Source organism: Drosophila yakuba, chromosome 2L, assembly GCF_016746365.2.
Source record: "Drosophila yakuba strain Tai18E2 chromosome 2L, Prin_Dyak_Tai18E2_2.1, whole genome shotgun sequence".
Lineage (NCBI taxonomy): Eukaryota > Metazoa > Arthropoda > Insecta > Diptera > Drosophilidae > Drosophila > Drosophila yakuba.
In genome coordinates this window covers 3,181,157-3,199,343 of record NC_052527.2, presented here as the reverse complement: position 1 = coordinate 3,199,343, position 18,187 = coordinate 3,181,157, and the positions used below count along the sequence as shown (strand labels likewise).

General features: G+C 43.1%; 2 protein-coding genes across 3 annotated transcripts in view; one reads left to right on the top strand and one right to left on the bottom strand.

Moving 5' to 3' along the window:
- The window catches only part of LOC6526677 (mucin-17), a 72,231-nt gene that overhangs the window by 4,679 nt on the left and 49,365 nt on the right, over window positions 1-18,187 (top strand). For both annotated transcript variants that reach the window (XM_039371212.2, XM_002087747.4), the window contains exons 2-3: window positions 12,517-15,187; window positions 15,330-16,305. In XM_039371212.2, the coding sequence (XP_039227146.1) occupies window positions 12,517-15,187; window positions 15,330-16,305 (3,647 nt within the window). The remainder of the gene's footprint in view (window positions 1-12,516; window positions 15,188-15,329; window positions 16,306-18,187) is intronic.
- Window positions 10,870-11,651, bottom strand: LOC6526679 (protein FAM210B, mitochondrial). The gene has a single exon (XM_002087749.3). It carries the CDS (start codon window positions 11,554-11,556, stop codon window positions 10,960-10,962), a length of 597 nt encoding a protein of 198 aa, XP_002087785.1. The 5' UTR covers window positions 11,557-11,651; the 3' UTR covers window positions 10,870-10,959.

Genomic DNA, 18,187 nt, shown 5'->3' with positions numbered 1-18,187 from the left:
ATATAATCCAATACCTTAATTTCTGATATCAGGTTATTTTATAGTTTTATTTTGAGAATTTTATAGGGCAATTCTTGGTCATGCAGAGTGCTTAGATAATTTCCATTTTCGCAGCACTGTGGACTCCACAAATTTATGGAGTTTTTGCCTCACCATTTAGAATTTTACAATTTCTTGCCTTGTTTGTTTTTTGTCTCGAGTGGCGATTTCCTGCCAACTTCTGTGTTTTGTTTGCTTGACTTGCGTCTCGGCAAATTTCTTTGGACAGTTTGAGAAATGGCAAATGGATAAAAGTAGATTGAAGATACTCATGTCCACAATAAATTTGTGTGCCATGCAAATTTACACAACGATTTAATTACATAAATATGGCGCTAAAATCGTTTGAAATGGGCAAATAATTTTGGGTTTAATTAAATATTAACACGCACACACATTTTATGGCATCAATTTGAATTAATTGTAGTTCCAGCGGCACTAAAAGCGCAATCAGCATAAACCGTGTGAAAATCCAATAAAAAAATATTCAATAAAGTGAAATGAAAACAGACGGCAGGTAAACCGTAGCATGTGGATAGAGAATCGTCTTTGTGGACTCGCACATGTGTGTGGAATGATAAAAAAATTGTCATTTCAGAGCTTTTTGGTTGTATTTTTTAACTGTGCCCGCTGAACATGAAAGGCGAAGATAATAATTGAATTTTTATGGAAAATGGGGGTGTGGTGCTGGAAATTTCCGGCAAGGTGTGTGAAGGGTGAAATCAGAATAGAGAGAAATGGGTTCATAAACGAATGAGACTGTCTTTAAAATGCTTTAAGTAACTTAAAAAGCTAGCCTAAAATGAATTATTTCCTAACTACCTTTCTAATCTCAGTTTTGCCAAATGAAATTACCATCACTTTTCCAGCGCAGCAATCGCCGTGAGCCAAATTGAATAAAAACGAATGTGCTGAAATCGTGTAAAAACCGTGTAACTATCCGCGTTTGTTCAGATGTGCATCTGGATATGTCTGGATATACATACATAGGTGGGTGGTGCACCTGACCACATGATGGCATTATAGTGCCGGGTGGTGCGGCGGCTTCGGATTGGGTGGTTGTGCGATTTAGTCCGCTTCTCGCACTTTATGTGTCTGTAATTGAAAATTAAGCGCCTGTCATCGGGCCAAGGCAGTAAGTGTTCGAAGCCTGGACGCACTGAGAGAAATTTCGATTTTAAAATAAAGAGTTGCCTTTATCCCACTGCTAAACTTGGTAGTATATACCATGGTTCTTATATGATTCTCAAATAATTGATAGTATTTAATAGAGTTTTCTCCCTGTGTACTTGTGCTGCACTGGGCCACTAAGCTGCTGTCTTTGGGTCACACATTTGCAGATACGGATACGGATACCCACGGATAGGTGAATCGCATTTCGATTTGCTGCCTGCACTGGGAAATTGCCAACTAACCATGCCGTGCACCCAAAGCCCCCGAGTGTCTGTATCTCTGCATTCCTGCGGTTCCTGTCATGTGCGGTTAATTTGTTTCAAATCAGCTGGGCGAAGAAGGATGACGTGGAACCCGGGTCCTGGCCATGTGGGTAAATTATTTCACCACTTTCCGTGGAATGAAGAGTGCAGACTACGGGGATATAACCCAATTAACTTGTGGCATGATCTGACAACTCGATTGAATAACCGGGTGTGCAATTAGGAGTATTTAAATTGAAGTCAGAAATAAAACATTAATTAAAATTAGACTTAAAGCAGAGGTTTTTTTTGTCTGCTTTTAAAAGCATGTTTTTAATTTTCCTGTGCTTCCTCTGAAATCCTTCCCTCTTGCCAATTCATGCAAATTGAAAGCTTCCGTTAGGGAAACATCCGTAAATCATAATGCTCAGAATGGAAATCCCCAGCTGAAATTTGCACTTGCTGAAAGGCAATTGTTTTCCTATTTTTTCTCGGTTTCCTCGCAAGCGGAAAGACCGAGAAAGGAGGAAAACTACGGAGCACCGAAGGGAAAACAATGGAAACAGAACTTACTAACCCAATTTAACTCCCAGTATATAACTACAATAATAGCAACAAGCGTTGAAAACGGAGAGTGGGGGCGAAACCACAATAGTAACAACCGTACTACTAGAAGCCACTGGAAGAACCAAACACGCGATGCCAGCATAAAATATGAACGAGCAAAAGGCGCAAATAAAAGACGAAAGCGTCTAAAATTACGGAAGCGCCCGGTCGGGAAAAGTTGGGCGGGGAAATATGGAGGAAAAGCGCCTCCAAGTCACCGCAGTCGCTAACAAAATACAAGCACATAAATGCGGTCGCTGTGTGGCGTTCATTTTTCTTTGCCGAGGTTACGAACAGCGTTTTCCCTCAAATAAACGAAAACTCTGCGTCCGGCTTAAATGTACGGAAAGTTTGGGAGTTTTCCCCTGAATGAAAGGATTATTTTTATGTCGTTACTTAGTCTTAATTATATCAGGTTATGTTTATAATTTGAAAATAAGGAGCTTAAAGTCAAAAATAAAAGGATTTCATTACGTGGTATAAAAAAATGCATAAAGGTGGTAATCTTCATCTCCACAGTAACTTATAGAATTCAATCACAGTAAATGATAATGGAAATGAAAAACAAGTTTTAATTTTATAATTTGTAATCATCTTGCTTCATTTATGAATCCCATCTACCTTGTCTGGTAAAATAAATAATATTAAAACCAACATTAGTGGGTTATTATTATTTTTACGTCGCTCTCTACTTTTTTTCAGGGTATCACCAAAACTTCCATTGTTTTAAATACCTTGTAAGCGACAAGAAAATGAATTTCGCCACTGGGAGTCGGAATTGTCTTGGGCAGACATTTTGTGCGTTTAGCTGGGAGTTCCGAGTTAAATATTATGCTCGGTGAATACTTCTACCAGTTGCGCCATAAAGCACTCAGCGGTGGAAAGTTAAACAACGTGAGGGTTAAGGGGCCTGCTGGGGACCAAGGCAAACTAAGGGTTAGGCCACAGGCGTCCGTTTTAATGTCCATTATAATTATGTGTGCATGTGTGCGTGGCGCACGAAGCTTTTATGGCCTCTTCCCTGAGAACAACGAGAAAAATCAGCACAAAAACAAGCTCACTTAATGACTTGCACCTTCTTCTTCTTCCCGCTTGTGTAACACGTCGCATTTCAAGCCCCACGTTGGGCGCCACAACAAATGTTTATGAATTGTATATGAGTGTGAGTGAAAGCTCCGCACACCTGAGGTGCTGACACAACTCGGTTGCAGTGCATTTAATAGACTCAGCGTGCAAATTACACGACAAAATGTGTGTACGATGGAGGTGCAAAAAAAATGTAGCACAGTTCGAGGTTAGTCAACTCTGCGTGGAGTTCAGCGTTAAAGCCGGTGATATCACCGCAAATGAATGCTTAATTTGACTGCCCTTGGAACATAAATTTAAGAGGTAGTACTAGGAAAAACTCATATTTTATTGAAATTTTATTTACATTTTATATATAATCACTGGAGATTCTAAACTACATCGAAATCGTATTATTTTGTTACTTTTGACATTTTGTTTATTTGATTACGACTTGCGTAGAAAGCTGAAATCTAATGTATCCAGACGTTCTCAAAGATTCTAAGCCAGTCATTAAATATGTAGCATACTTTTGCGAGCGTCGCACGAGCTTCGTCCTTGTGTCCCCTTTGTTCTGCTGTCCCTTCGCTTCATTCGAGCAGCATAATTGAAAAGAAGCGGGGAAGGTTGTGGGAGAGGAAGGGATGGGGGAAGGACAAAATGCAAACCAAAGCTGGGCTAGTAAAGATGAAAGGTTTACAAAGCGTTTGACTGCTGGCCTGAGTCTAAAATGTGTGTGCACCAACCCCAGCGAACATCCTGCATCCTGCACTCAGACACAGACAGATATCCTGGCGACCTTCACAGAACTATGCAGAGCTGATGCCAAGGGCTACATAAAATGTTCGGAAAAAACTATATAAAATTGAGGGTAAAGGTATGCTATCTTTTGTGCAAGAGCATGGTATTTATGCGTCTCAGCATATGTGAGTTTACTGGAATGGTTTATTAACTTGATTAAGTTTAAAGCCCGAACTTTTAGAATTTTAATCCAATTATATTTTTTCAGATAGCCGGGCATTATCTTAAGCCACAAACCTGAGGGGTTGATCTAAGGACCACAGCATAGGTCAAAAGTCAAGCTGCATATTTTTTTCCCCCATCGCCAGATGCAATTGCAAAGTTTTCTCAACCCAAAGTTCAAAGTGAAAACTATGTGAGCTGAATTTGCAATGCGGCAAACTGGGAGAGAAAAAAATAGAAAAAAGCAGCAATATTTTTTGTCTAGTAGAATTTACCAGTTTCACTGCAGTCAAGTGCAAATTACAAAGTTAGTCAAACAACGCAAAAACATCGATGAAGTAGCAGAAAAATTAAAAACAATTTTCGCAATTTTCTCCAGCTTTTTAGGAAGATACTTGTTCGAAATTATGTAAAAAGTTGGTGGTATTTATTTTTTGGTAAACAATTTACGGACTTATGTAAAGTTAAAGCAAGCAGAGTTTAAATAATGCAAATTCCGATTGATTTATGCCTTGCACGATAAGAAGGTTTTCAAATGATTTGATTCGCAATCACTGGGAACTGATTCATAAAATTTCAAGAATCAAAGGAGAAGCCTTTTTCGTTTGCAAGGAAAAATCTATTTCTCATTTGCATAAATTTCAGCAAGCTTGCCTCAGTCCGCTGTCCAAATCAAAATCATATGGAAATTGAAATCAAATTTCCTGAGCACTTGAGGGGATTCCCAGCAGACCCGGCCAATGTCCATCTGCAATGAGTTGCTGTCACACTTTCCGCAACTTTTACTCTGGCTGACGGTGTGTTTTCGTTTTTTTCTTTTTTTTTCAGCTGAGCCCATCGTTTGTGTCGGCGACAGTTTGAAAGGTTCAAATTGCAGTCGATAGTTGACCCAAATGCCCAACCCATTCCGCCTCTCGCCACGCCCCCAAAAAAACAGGCTGTCACGAACGGAGACGAAAAAGAAAAGTCAGACTGACATACAAAAACACAAAAAGTTTGGGGGGAAAGTGCGAAATTCAGAGAGGAAACGAAGTGGAAGAGATAAATTCTAGCATTTTCCGTTTTCAAATTCTCCAGATTTTAGATAGAACAAAAGGTGTTCTATTAAAATTGAGTACATAAATAATTGAATCTAAGTCATATCATGGTTCCCAAATAGATATAAGGCAACATAAAATTCCCCACAATAACCGAAATCTGCAGCTTTCTGCGAAAGTGAAAACTGGAATGTGACAGATATATAAATTTTGTGCAACTCATGGCTTTTTTTCTCGCCTTCGTTTGTCATTCTGCAATGGTGCAGCGCATGTAACTGTCAAAGTTCGGGGCTACAGAAACTTGAGTTGCTATATATCTCGCATTCTGCCCCTTTTTTCCGCGCGTATATACGTACATATCTGTAATCTTTTTGCCTTTTTCTCTACTGACAGACAACTGCGGGCTCCTATGTGACATTGTTTACCTTTGCCAACACCCTAAAAAAGGAAAATGATTTACGATTTGAGTTCTGTGCGCTGGGAAAACATTGTCATTTCATTTTGGCACTAGACAAGGCTAACGAGTACTGGGGAAAATAATAACAAAACGTAAGCGAAAAGTGCAGCGAGTGCAGATACGTAGAGCTTAGGCGAAAACGTGACCACGTGGCGTATGAGTAACGAGATATGAGGGGGCTAATATTGTCAGAAGGCGCTAATTTATACGTGGCTATGGAAACAAATATGATCATATAATTGGGTTGGAAGATCTCTTGCTATGAATAATAAATAAAAAAATAATAAAACTAAACTAATAAAAGCGAAATATATTCGCTTTCGAATTGGCCATAATGTCTTTTTAGACAGTGGACTGCTTATACAACATTTCTCTAAGTCCTTAAACCAAATTATGAGTGTTCACACATGTTCGACCCCCAAGAGAAATGCAAGTGGGTTGCTAAAATCTTGTTTACAGTACACAGCCAACATTTCCAGCAACAAAACCGCACTTGGACCACATGTGTGTGCGATGTCCGTAAATGCATTACGACAATTTCAGGCAACCGCAGAGAACTAAAACTGAACAATGACGCAAACAGTTTCAGACTGGCCCAAATGCACCCCAACCGATGGAAGAATAACTAACGCAGCAACAATGACAATAAACACAACCACAAATGTTCATCAGCTCCATTATTGTCAACGATTTTCTTTTGGAAAATGCCATTTGCAATTGCACGGAAAATTGCAAATTTTTTGCCGCATTTTATGTTTAATTATGTGAAATGGGAGATTCCAATAATTAAAGGAATTCTGAATATTGGCATTTCAATGGGTATCGGTCTAATGAAGAAGAATTTGGGTGCAATTAAAATACAAAGAAAATATATCATTTTCAGAAAATATTTCGTTTTGTGTTAGGGGCTTTCAATATAATACATTTAGCTGAAATTAAATGATTCTTTTTAATAGGGGCTTAATAATTACCTACATAATTATAAAAACCCATTGTAACCCTTTCCATTTCACACTTCAATTAAAAATGACATGAAATGTATGAATGTCAATCAAGGACGTGTGTTTACACATAATAACGAAAGATTGCCACCAAGTGCAATTTATATTACATGGAGTTCCGACCTTGATTGATGTGTTGTTGGTTCGGTTTCCAGCTCACACGGCTGCAATTCCATTAACCGGAGCGCTTTTCCTTGGCTTTTCCCAGTCCCCACATCCATTGACCACAACAAATTGCGCATACGCCGTGTTGCACTTCTACGAACAGCGGCAGAGGCAACAGTCCGATAATATTTCTCATCTTATTCAGAATGCATAGAAGTGGCAGAAGGTGGGCGAGGGAATCAACATGCTTTGGAATCAATCGCAAATGCAATTTACAAAATTGATTGGGGACGAAAATGAAGGCACGAATGCAGCAAGAAATGTTGATGAAGATGAGAAGGAGGGGGGCAGCCTTTCAGAATGGATGCCCCATAGAAAGGCCGTGGGGCATAACAACTCACTCGTGTTGCAGCAAGCGATTTACATTTTAAATTTGCGTTGCTCCAAAAAGTTGCAATGTCAAGGAGAGCGAGGAAATACATAGTATGTACGCAGACGCTGGGATCCTTGCTCAAGTTGCACACTTGATAAATGTCGTCGTCTTCGGATTGTCCTTCCCTTCGTTCTGGTCCTGTTCTGTTCTGTTCCCAGGAGCATAATAAATTATGCCCAAATGCTTCTCACATACCAAATGGAAGCATATTCTAGACGATTTCTGTTGGTTCCTTTGGGTTAAAAATGTCGTAACGAAACGTATTCGAAGTGTGTGTGCTTAGGTTAAGTTAACTTGTCTATTTTGGAGAATAGCAGGGAAATGAATATAAATTCAAGTTACTTTCCACTTCAATGAATTGAAAATTTCCAAAACGATTGAAGAAATACATATGTTCCATTTTGATAAGTACTTAAAGTGAATTTCTTGCAATAAATAGCAATAGCAGTGAAAATAAATCTTAATCAAACTTATGAAATGAATGCCTGCATAATCCAGCTTTAATCCTCTTACTACAATTTCTTGAAATTCTTTATAGTCTTAAGCAGCTTAGCCACATGCGATTCTCCTTGGAGGCGTATTAATTAGAGTTTTATGTCGTCAAAACGTAATTACAACATTAAATAAATCGTAAACTCTTGGGCGAGCACACAATGAAAATTCCTTTACAGCAATCGCAAAGAACACGTTTACACAACACTTGAACAGCTTTCCTTTCCCGTCCCAGTGTTTACACAAAACGAATTAAAATGGAAAACTGTGGGCTTTTCTTGCTACCTCCTCCTTTCTTCTGACCTTTCAGTTCTTTTTCTCCCCGGGGCCTCTTTAATCAAAGCCTTGCAGTCTACTATATATTTTTCGTTCAACTCTGCTGGTTTTGAACTTTAAACCTGGGTAATTTCTTTAGTCTTTGAGCTCAGCCTTAACTGCTGCCACTTGAAACTAGTCAAGATGCACATAAATCTGATCCTGTGAACGGATACAGAAGGACAGTGTCTAGTGTGAAATATATATGGCTGGACGGGAACATTAATTGTCTGCCTGACAGCGGAAGAACGAGAATAGGTCTATAAAAGTGATTTAATTTTTACGCACGCCGGCAGCTGGCGTCTGCAAAAACTCGGGAAAAATCATAAACAACAAATGATGGTCTAGAACAAGGCGCAGCTTGTGTCGCACACGGACAGAGATATTAAAAATGTTATTCCGCAGACATTTTGGCGATTTATCGACGCAGCCAACTGCCGCAGCGCATTAAAGTATGCTACAAAAATGGCCTGCAGCTGCGCAATGTTTCTTCTCGGTCGGATTGGCCCTTTTTTTTATTGCGCGGCAAAGTATGCAAAGTATATTGGACGGCTGCTCCTATCTAATTGCAAATGCTTGGCGCTCTGCTACTCGTCGGTGTCCTTGTTGTTGCATCCTTGTTGCTTGTTGTCCTGCACGAGATAAACCGCTTAGTGCCCCTGATGATGGATACGAGCTAATGGCTTGTGAAAATGTTTTTTGTAGCTCCCCGAGCGAAATAAACAGGGAGCCGGCAACTTTAGTTCCCATAAGTCGATTGAGCTCGATTCTAGATAAATGTATGTACGTGGGTGGTAAAAAGTCATTAGGCTAGTTTACCGAACGGGTATATGCACATAGTATGTGCCATTAAAGCCATACAAGTGGGCTGGAGTTCCTTTGCGTGGGCGGTATAAAGCACGTAAATGCATTTAGTATGAAAATGTTTACATTTCCAGTATAGAATGTATAGAATAAAAAGCTTGGACAACAGCAACGAAAAGTAAATATTTGTATATAACTTAACTTGTATATTTGCATATCGAAAGCCCGAACCTTTCATTGATTTTTCTATTGTTATATAAAAAAAAACATACTTGTTACTTACTTACTTCGCATCTGTAGCATTTATTTTATTTATGGTCCGTGTATAATGGAGTATCTAGATTTCTGATATGCATATCAAATGAAATCACAGCCAAGGCTATTCAGAAAAAGTACTTTCCTTCCAATCGATTGCGAAAGGGGGGAATTCATTCAATAAATGTTAAACCAGTTCGGCATTATTTTCCCCTTTTCCTCACTTGCCATTTCATAACCTCGACAATCGCTATTGATTGAAGGGTGGGGCTGGATTTGGCGAAAGGGGCCCCCAAGCTGGCAATGCAAATTATTCATGCATAAGCTCTGAACACAAACACAAGCAGCCATTCTTGGTTATTTCATGCACTACTAGGAGTAGAAAGTCGACTCCCATCGCCAGACGCTATTAATATCGATGGAAAAGTGAAGTTTTATGGTGGACAAGGGGCGGTTCGCTTGGCTATCTATTATAATTCTCCCATGGCAATCGATAAATTTTTATTCGGTTCCGCTCAGCTCTTCCCCTTCCCCACCCCCACTTCCGCTGCCTTGTCATGACAACAGGACATGCGTTTGCGCTTAACCCACATGCAACGGCTGGTGGTGCGGTGGTTCGGTGCTCGTGGTGGTGTCACTCGATGGTGGTGGCAGGTTCACAGTGTATATTCCACCCCCGCGATTCCTCGGATTCCATGGGTTTCAGTACCGGCACTCAGTCGCCTTCTGTCGCTTTGCTGTGACAGTATTTATTTGTGTTTCAACCGATGCGTGTCCTCATTGTGTCGTATCCTTTTTGTCCTCGCTGGTAAACACACACATTGTTGTTGTGACAAATATTTGGTGCATCGAGTCGATTGCTACTCAATTTTTTGTTGTCCACAAGGTATTGCAACACAGTGTATTAAGATATTTTGAAAAAAAAATAGATGTATTACTGCAACGTAGTAATAGTCATAAAACTTGGCGCAGTTCTGTCAATCACGAAGCATACCAAATCTGGTAGTCCGAGCTAAAGGACCGAAATTTCCGCACAATTCGTTTCATTAATCGTTTTCGCTTGAAAACAGTAAGACCCATAATTTACCGCTTAATTGGAATGTTTGCTTCATTATCCTGCGCACGAATGCCCCAAGGACACGACTCATATTGCACAGCCAAAAGGTCATTATGCAAATTCCCCCAACGCGCTTATCGATAGCATTTCATATCCCAGAAGCAGCTGCTTCGGCTCCTCGGTTATCGTGCCACATTCGAATAATTATGGCCACATATGGCGGCGTTGGCTGCGAAAGGAGCAGTCCTTTGAGCGCCCTCGTCCTTTTTCCTTGGCGGAAACTTTTGTGCAGTTTGCACTTGATAACAATCGGCACTCGGTGGGGCCGCAGGATGGCGCAAACTTTCACGCGAAAAGTTCAAGGACACTGAAGGGGCCGGATTGGGTGTGGCAGCCACATTGTAGATTTTATTTCCACATCCCGCTCCACGGAATCAGAAAAGTTAGAGACGCAGGCGGCGCTTGTTTAACTTGTCTGTTGAAATTGCATTTTCGATTAAGTCGGCCTGTGTAAACTGCCATCGAGTGCATTTCATATTGTGTGGCATGCAGCAAATTTCAGCGCTTCAGTAGCACAAAATGCCCAAAAAAAATGAGGAACAGAACCCCGGATGAAGATGAAGAAACTTTTCCTTGTCAGTCTAAACGTTGGCGAAGTTTGCGGTCGGATATTGTTTGGCAAGCATTTAGCACATTAAACTAACTTTTCGGGCCGATGGTGTCGATGATATGGAGCGAATATAAATTGGTTTTCCAAAAAGTTCTTTCCATTTGCCATTTGCATAATGGAATACAAAATGGAATAAAGTTCTATTCCTGCAGATCTGTGCTTTCAATTTGTAATTTTCCATTAAAACTAGAAATAAGGCATTGGTACAAGTAGCGAGGATATAATTTATAACTTATGACAGGCCACTATGTGCTTTTTGGCTTCAGAAATCCCTTGGATCGCAAGTACCTCACAATGAATGGTGTGGTACCCAATGTGATGCTGATTCTGGCAGGCGCAAAGATTTTGTGAACGGCAAAGGCCACAACAAAGGTGCTTCCTGTGGCAACTTTCTCCGCAAATGCCGACGAACCCATTCCGAGGTATTCCAGTAGGGGCAGGAGGTTTATGCCACTGGACACGAGTGCATAAAAGCCTCCCAGAGAAATGACGGATATGACCACATGAAAGACCACAATGGTTGCTCCATATTCCTTGAATGCCCGCTTCAGTTGCTCTCTCTTGGTCAACTTTAAGGTGGTTGCCGTCTCCGTGGAAGCCGATTCGGTACTATAGTTTTCCTTAAAGCATCCTCCATGGGTTATCCAGTTTGTGGTTTGAGATGAACATTTGTATACCGGTGTTTCTTTTATTGAAATGGGATTCTTAATTCCAGATATGTAGTTTCGCATTAAGGTGCCGGAGTGAAATAGTTGAACCCGTGAAATCGTCTTGAGTTGATTAAAGCCATAAGGCAAACGGGCTGCAAGAAGCACACATGTTTTGCCCGACTTTGGGAACATTTTTTCGTAGTTTGCAGGGAATCCCAGATTTTATTTGTGTACGAAAAAACTAAGAAGCCTGGAATGACTTATGAACAAAGTAGTACATGATGACGAGTATTTCAGCATTAATCGTAATGCAAATGTAATGTCAACATTTCTTCAAAGTTTCTCTTATCTATTACATAGCACAACGCTTTCCCCTTGTTATAATTTCGTCCACTTTTCCCAACGTGTACGTGCATAATTAGCTGGCTGTGTGGTAATGCCGCCCGTAATGATATAAATTCATTATACCCATGACGCCCCTGTATTTTCACCCCTCTTGCGCTACCATAAACAGTTCAGCGCGGCGATAAAGTTTTTCCAAAAGTCGTTGCTCCTTTTTTCCTTATTTGATTAAAATGCAATTAGCTATGAGGGGTTGAAAGGGATACGTATGTACTCCACAAAAAAGGGAGCTGTAAAAGTTTCGGTGACATCAGCAAAAGGAATTTTGGCTTTTTGGGAGAGAATCAACCCCGTTGCTGGATACAGCTTTAAAGTGCGTTGAACTGGTGCCAAGTGGGAACGCCCCACTGAACTACTTTGCACCATACTGGCCACTGCCAAAAAGTCTGAGCACGTGCTGAATGCGGATTGCTGAACAGATCTATGCGGCGCCATTGCGACAGACTAATGCACAGCAACAAAAAATTCAAGTTTGCGTTAATGATGTGTTCTACCAAAAAAACAAATATATGTTTTCTTAAAATCACATTGAAATCTAATATCATTGCAAATTAGCTAAAAAACTGAAATACTCCTGATTTAACATGTTTAAAGTACCCATGTTTTGCAAAGTGTACTAAGTCGAGGTCATGCGAAATCTAAGTGAAGGGAAATCAAGCGAATGGTGCGCACACCATCTGGAGTAATTTGTGTGCAGAGAGCGTCCTTTCTGATTTTGCACTTAATTACGTGTTTTCTCTTTCCTTACAGGATCCGGCCACAACGCGCATTCCCCGCCTGGATGGCGTCTCCCGCCTTCCGAAACCGAGTACATTTGGCCTGGCCAGCAGCAGTGGCAGCACCACCACCACCAATAGAACGACCACCAACGGCACCACCACCAGCACCACCCAGCATATACGACCACCGACGAGCGCTCCCAAGGCCACGCAAATATTCCGAGCACCCGGCGATCCTGCGAAGCCGCGTCCCGCCAGCTCGTATGCTCCATCTTCAGCGGCTCTGCGGGATTTGGGCAGCAGTCTGAAGAAGAGCGCCAGTGGGGAGCGGATAAACAATGCGGTGAGCCTGCTCAGCAAGAGGACCACCACCGTCCTGAAGAAGTACTTCAGTCCCAAGTCAAGCGCAAGTGCAAACGCAGTGATGTCCAGTCCATGCGACATGACGAGCTCACTGCCAGTTACTCCATTTCCGGTGGGGAAGCGAGGAATGGTGGCTAACGATCAGTTGACCAGCAGTACGCCGATGCCACTCTTGAGATCCGAGACGTTTGTCTGCGAGGAGGAGGAGCAATCGAACCGAATAAAACTGGAGAGCACTCGATTGTCCACCTTTGGACGAACCATGGACATCGATTCACCAATGCCAAATGAAACTAAAGTTCTGATCAGAGACGGCACGAGAATTATGAAGGCTTCGCCGTCGGCGGATATCACTCAGGTAGTGAGACCTCCACAGAAAACACCATTGATGACATTCTGCTCATTGGATACCACTCATGAAATGACCGTGTGTTCGAGAAACAACGCAACGCACTCTGTTAACTCGTCGGGAATAATGGGTAGAACCATGCCAGTTATTCCGGCCAAAGATGCCACAAGAACTATGGCCGCCAATTCTACGGGACTCGGAAATCTTACGAAAGTTGTGGAGGGAGTTGGAAATATCACCAAAACTTTGGAGGCAGTTGGAAATATCACTAAAACGTTTAAGGGAGCTGGAGATCTCACCAGAACGGTTGAAAACGAAGCTAGTATAAGTAAGACTTTTGAGGTGGCAGCAAATTGCACTCAAACATACACAAGAGGAGTAAACCTTACCAGGACACTGAATGACAAGAAAGAAGAAGTCTCTAGGACAATAGACAAAGGAAGAGGTAACACAAAAACCATAGAAGCTGGACAAAATTTAACTACAACAATAGGTATAGGAGCGACTTTAACTAGTCGAGGGGCGAATCTAACAAAATCCGTCATTGAACCAGGTGACTTCACGAAGGTAATCCACCAAGGAGCCAACTTAACCCTGAGCATGGATCAGTTACCCCTGCTCGAACACATATCCATGCCATCTGGCTTGGATATTCTGAGTTCCAAGTGTTCCGGCAACATGGAGAAACTGGACCAGGAAACCGACGACACGCTGGACGTGACGTTGACCAGCTTGGCGCCGGACAAGACCAACATGAAGTTGCCGTTGAACTCCACGCTCAACACCGAAAGATTGCTGGACATCAGTGCGCTGCAGTCGCCAAGGCACATCCAGTTGTTGAACCTAACCCAGGAACTGGAGAGAGGAACTCCCAGCAGGCTCCACCTTCAGTCGGGGAGAAGATCCATTCCCCAGCACTCGCTACTGTGCCTATCCCCCCAGTCGGCTACCACAACGCCCCATGGAATGAGGATAATCGGACAGGCCACTCCTCAGCCAGTTCATCTACTATCACCTCTGTTGAAGCAGGCCCAAAGTGCCCTGGTTTTGCCCACTCGAACGCCGGATGGTGACATCACCATGGATGGCAATGGAGCTCTGGACAGCACCCTGACCTCCACATCGGGTAGAGGACGAACACGCTACAGTTTCGGCCTGGATCTGCCAGACACCACGCTGGACTGCTCCATCGAACTGGTGGACAACTCGTTTTCCTCCTCTACGCAACTGCAGCAATTGCAACAGCAGCTCTTAAAGAAGCAGAGCTCCTTCGATCTGGACGAGAGCTTGGGCATTCTTACGCCCGATCAGATGAAGGATTTCCTGGACTCTCCACACAACAATCTGATGCACAATATGGAAATGATCAGGATGCATCATCCGAATCTCTTGCAGTTGAGAATGGAGCAGACCCCATCGCCAGAGGAACTGCCTCTGGATCCCATTGAGATTAAGTCCGAGATTGTCAAGCAGGTGGAGGCGTCCCAGAACCAGGTGAACACCTCCCAGCACTCCAAGCTGAGCAACAGCTTCATAACGAGCGTGACCAGTGTAACCAGTTTGGATACGGGCTACCAGGGCGACGGCGAGATGTCGCGCCCCGCTTCCCGCGGAGCCTGCGATCACTCACCGAGCAATGGACCCCATTTGGGTCGAGTGAGTCGCCAGCCCAGCTTCCCGCCCCCAAATCCGGCTCCTTTGAGGCGTCAGGATCCCATGACAGACTCCGATTTCTTCACCGAATCCGACGCGGATGATGTTCTGCATCGCGGCGATCGCCGTGCCCAGGTGATCGATGGCCAGTTGTATGGTCCGGACATGATGCAACCGAGTGCCTCGGTGCCCCAGATGGAGGACTCCTGCATGGAGTCATCGGGTATTTTCACGGACGTTGAAAACCGCTGCGACGAGGAGATGCGGCAGCCGGAACTGGAGTTGGATGTCGATATGGACATGTCGCCAGATGACTCCTCGCAGACGATGCGTAAGGGTGAGATATTGTCAATATATAATCACAAAGTTTAATCTTGTTCACTTGTATTTATGGTATTCTGATATGAATGCATATAATGACTATGATATTCAATACTTCTGAAGAGCGCTGCTAATGCCTTCTCTATCCCTCCTCCTAGGTCAAGGTCAGCCCACTCCCACCCAACTGCAGCAGCAGCAGAATCAGCTGGCCCCCCAGCAGCGCCCGCCCAGCAGCTGTCTCTCCTCCTCCTCGGCGGCCACCACGCTCTCTCAGTCTCTCTCCAACCGCACCTCGTACTGCAGCGTCGACGGCGGCAGCGCCCGAAGTTTTTGCGGCGACGAAGCTTTCGCAGCGGTACGATCGACGACGACGACGACGGCGGCAGCAGCAGCGGCGGCGCTCTCAGTTCAGAAAACCACCTCGCCGCGTCCACACGCATCGCTATCGTCGCTCTGCACGGTGGAGAATTATCGCGGCTCCGTTTCCTCGAACTCATCGATCGCCTCCCCCAAGTCGTGCAAGTCATCATCGGGTACCAAAACCTCGGCTGGCAAATCGCGCGTTTTGAAATCGCCAAAAACCCCAAAATCACCCAAATCGCCGCTAAATCGCAAGGCGCACACCCCAAACAAATGGGATGCCGTGATGAATAAGATCGCTAGCAATAAGTCTCTGATCAAGACAAACTACAACGATGTAAAGTCAAAAGTGTCCACCACACGGATCATGACCCCGGCTTCCGGTTCGAGTCCGGTTTCCGGTTCCGGTTCCGGTTCGGGCTCTGGTTCCGTTTCGCGTACCGTTTCGAGTCCGCGCGCCAGTCCCAGTGTGAGTGCCAGTGCCCGGCGTTCGCCCTCGGCCACGCCCAAAATGCCGCCCAAGATGCTGCTGGCCAAGCGATCGAGCAGCAGCAGTAACAGCAGCAGCAAGGTCAATGCCACGCCCTCGCCGCCCCCACACGCGACCCCGCCAACACGGCAGCCACTGGATAAAGGCTCAGTTGGCGCCGGGTCGGTGGGTGGTGGTTGTGGCTCACGTGCCGGGAAGACACCCAAGTCGCCCACCTCCCCCACCACACCCACCACGCCCACATCGCCGCCCGCCAAGAGACTCCAGTCGAGCCTTGTCAGTCGGTAAGTCCACACTTTTTGGAGATACTATTTGATTTATTTCGGAGAGTTATAGACTAGGGAAAGATAATGGTGTGACAAGCAGCTGTAATGTTTATGGGCATGTAGATCCCCAGAAACTTTTAAATATATCATTATAAATCAATCTATCACAGAAGGGCATTCGTAACCCCCATGACCCAAAGTTTCTTCTTCGTTGCCTAAAGCATATCTCTTGCATACGCTCTTATCGCGACCAGAGAACATACCCACCTTATCAATCTTCTGTCTTATCACAACAGGCTTTGTTGATGGATTTTTTGCGTTTGTTTTGGGCGCTCCACATTCGGAAAGCAGTTTCGATAGGCCAATCGAGTGGCCATTTACACACCTGTCTCAGCCACCTCTTAATGAGTTCAGGGTCGTTTAACTTGGGCAGCGCGTTGAGTAGATAGCGTGGATTGCACCCAGGTCTTTCAATAATTCATCAAGCATTTCGATTCACTTTGAAATTCAATGAGATATGAGCGAGGAATAAATGAGTAGTTGAGTTAAAATGAGAAATGGGGCGTGCATATCTAAGGGGCGATCTGAACTTTCCCTAAAGGTGTGCAAATATATTTGCTACATCTTAGTTTGACGTCACTGGCGTTGTGAGTTAATAAATAAATAAATGGGCTTAATTAGATGGGTAATTTATCGAATTGCGTACGAGCTAAGCAGACTAAATCCAAATAAACATTAATTAGTTTCCACTTAGATTGAGTGAATTATTCAGCAGCGCAGAGTAAGTTAAGTACGTAGTTTAATAAACTAGTGCCGTGAGTATTAAACATTTAAGCAGAAATCAGTTGAATGCGAAGAGGAATCTGTTTGGATTCCTAAATAGAGCGAACTACCCATGCTAATTTTACAGCTTTTGCGCTGTTTCGTCATGTGGACACAAATCGCTTGCGGTTGTGGAAATGATAATTTCGGTTCCCGAGGTGCATGCATTATACAAATTAAGACCAAAGTCACACAAACAAACGGGCGAGTTTAATGCCACCAAAGTTTGACTTTTCAACAGGGGTTTGAGTGCCGAAAGCAACCCACAAATTCTCCACGAACCCAAGAAGGCAGAACAAATTTCCATTTAAATATATACAAAGGTCTTTCCTGTTTTGTTATTTTTCTCGTAGTTCAGCTAACATGCAAAACATTTTCAATTACAAATTTTTCCGCAACGCAGCGGCAGGGAAAATAAACATCTTACAAATTAACAAAGCCCAAGCAAAGCTTGTCTCTAAAAATTATCATCTTGCGTCTACAGTTTTGTTGTATTTTTATTTACATGACGAACGCCCATAAAAATGCATTAGATAAGAGATTTTCATCTTGGGTTAGCCACGATTCGGGGAATTACATGTAGTTGCTAGTTACTCGTTTTTTTTTTGTTGTTAACCACGAGTTTTCCTTAATTTCAATCTGATGTCTATTATTTGAACAAGCCAAAGCCGCAAGGCAAAGTATGTACGTATATTTAGGGGTATTCATATATATATTTATCATCAGAGCCGGCAATAACAAACCGAGCAATGCGAATGTATCTTTGAGTACGGGTTTTGTTTGACTCTCGATTCCGATTCCAATTCCGATTCCGCTGAGCGTGAGTGTGTGAAAAACGCCCAAGCTCAAGCTCAAAGCGAGTTAATTTGAGTCAACTGGTATGCTAATATATATGCGTTTGAATATCCATACAGTCAAGGTGTGGAAGTAGCTTAGGTTTTTATTTTGAATTGCATTCGTCGGTGAATTACGTAGATTCATGTATTGTTCGCCCGTAATGAGAGAATTTGTGGTGCCGAGAATACAAATGGAGTAGAATTTTAAGCGAGGTTTCAGCTTTATTTATTTAAATGGAAAT